The 2338-nt window shown below is 37.6% G+C and overlaps 1 protein-coding gene across 1 annotated transcript; it reads left to right on the top strand.

Moving 5' to 3' along the window:
• Positions 1-375: 375 nt before the first annotated feature.
• Positions 376-2163, top strand: LOC115007311 (GTP cyclohydrolase 1 2-like). The gene is made up of 6 exons (XM_029430121.1): positions 376-637; positions 904-1013; positions 1352-1407; positions 1695-1726; positions 1829-1913; positions 2034-2163. Exons 1-6 carry the CDS (start codon positions 376-378, stop codon positions 2161-2163), a joined length of 675 nt encoding a protein of 224 aa, XP_029285981.1.
• Positions 2164-2338: the final 175 nt, after the last annotated feature.

Genomic DNA, 2338 nt, shown 5'->3' with positions numbered 1-2338 from the left:
AGACTAGTCTTCTGTGACCTCAAATCAGAGCATGGGACTTCTAGGTATTTAGATTTAAATCACAGGATCAGTCAAATGCTGTTCCATGCCCATTTAATGAAAGGGTATTTGCAATTGATTTGTGTGGTGATTAGATACCTTGTCCGTTTGGAGAGTTTAAGCCTGCTCAAGAGCTCAAATCTGAAAATTATTCACATGTAATCATTTCCTGCATGGGTCTTGAGGCTTCAGTGATGCTGCAGCCTAAGGGCCCCACATCAAGGTATAAAAACCAAGGGAGGTCCTTTCTGAGACCACTGAGCCAACAGCGTACCACTGGGCCTGTTTCATTTGATCCTGCAGTATCTTTCACTGAAAGTAGAGCTAAGAGCCAGAATGGAGTATCAACATGCTTCAGAGATGAATGTAAGCGTTGACAAGTACCTGAAAATATGCAAACATAATGGTTTGTGTAGAGAAGAGAAGGACTCCAAGGATGCTATAGATTCAAACAAGCTGTCTCACATTGAGAAGGCTTATACTACCATACTGAGTGAGCTTGGAGAGGACGTCGACCGGGACGGACTTCTTCGTACACCACTACGTGCAGCCAAAGCAATGCAGTTCCTCACCAAAGGCTACAAAGAAACAACTCAAGGTGATTATAAAACCTTTTTCTTTATCTTTCTATCTTTAAGTGCTAACTTGATTCAAATCTCAATACTGTCACATGTAAATACTTTCCATATTAGTTTTAGAAGAATAAAAAGGACATTTTGATATGGCTGTCCTACAGTCCCACCATAAAAATTTTTTGTGCTGAATGCTAGAGCCTAACCAATGAATGGTCTCACTCTGTCACTTTTCATTTCATCCTTTACTCTAGTATGAACACAGAATGTAATGCTTACATCTCATCCACAGATATCTTGAATGATGCAATCTTTGATGAAAACCACGACGAGATGGTAATTGTCAAGGATATCGAGATGTTTTCTCTCTGTGAACATCACCTGGTGCCCTTCTTTGGCAAGGTAATTATTAATGAATAGGAAAAATCAAAACAGATACTGATATTTGATCAAAATGTACTGACATATAATAATTTCTTAATAACATAAATACATATAGATTCCTTACATTTGGTTGTTAAACAATTGTGACCAAAATATTTACTGAGCAGGACATTTTACAGTTAATACACAAACTACGTAATATAAGTTTGAAACAATTAATGACAGACATAGGACACATGTCTAATTACTATTTTCAGATGCTGATGTTTGGATCTGATATGTATTTTAATAAACTGTATATTGCACAAATGTACTCTTTTACATATTGTTTTTAATATTGTGTTTTAATATTCCAGGCTCATATAGCATACCTGCCAAACAAGAAAGTGGTTGGCCTCAGTAAGCTTGCTAGGTAGGTGATTAAAATGCACACACACACACACACACACACACACACACACACACACACACACACACACACACACACACACACACACACACACACCAGAGTTCCCACACCTTCACCAGTGATGGAAGACGATGTGGTCCCTTGACTTCTTACACAGCAATATAAAACAAATTCAAAAATAACTTACATTTCTATTCTTGCACAACTTATATAAATTCATAAATTCATGTCTATTGAAAAATACTTTCTCCTCAAATTCAAACTAAACTCTCTAAACTAAACTTTTTCAGAATTGTTGAGATCTACAGCAGGAGGCTTCAAGGTGAAAAATAACTGCTATAATACTGTATACACATCTCTTTCTTTGTAATCTTATTCATCTGCCGTTTGTGTGTCACTGTGTAATACGTTCATTTCTCCACAGTTCAGGAGCGTCTAACCAAACAGATTGCTTCAGCCATCTCTGAGGCGTTGGAGCCAGCTGGAGTAGCAGTGGTGATAGAGGCTGTGTGAGTATTCACCTTATTAGATTTGTATTGGATCTTAATCATATTTAGATGATACAGTAAAGTATATATTCTGTGCAAAACGTCATTACGGTAATTTAAACATTTTCTCCTTCATTTCAGCCACATGTGCATGGTGATGAGAGGTGTGCAGAAGATTAACGCCAGCACTGTTACAAGTGTCATGCTGGGAACATTTCATGATAATCCCACCACCAGGAAGGAGTTCCTTTCTCTTACAATGAGGAAGTGAAAAGGTTTTACATCAGCAGGCAGTTTAACAGAGGACTGATCGATGAGGTGACCTTTCTCGAGCTGATATTTTTGTTAGACTGTCACGAGAGAAGGGTGTTCCCAATCATGAATTTTAGTTGACGATTTGTTGTTATACAAATAATTGTATTACCATTTTATGCCACACAGGTGCT

This window comes from Cottoperca gobio, chromosome 4 (genome assembly GCF_900634415.1).
Source record: "Cottoperca gobio chromosome 4, fCotGob3.1, whole genome shotgun sequence".
Lineage (NCBI taxonomy): Eukaryota > Metazoa > Chordata > Actinopteri > Perciformes > Bovichtidae > Cottoperca > Cottoperca gobio.
This window is presented reverse-complemented; position numbering and strand designations above follow the sequence as displayed.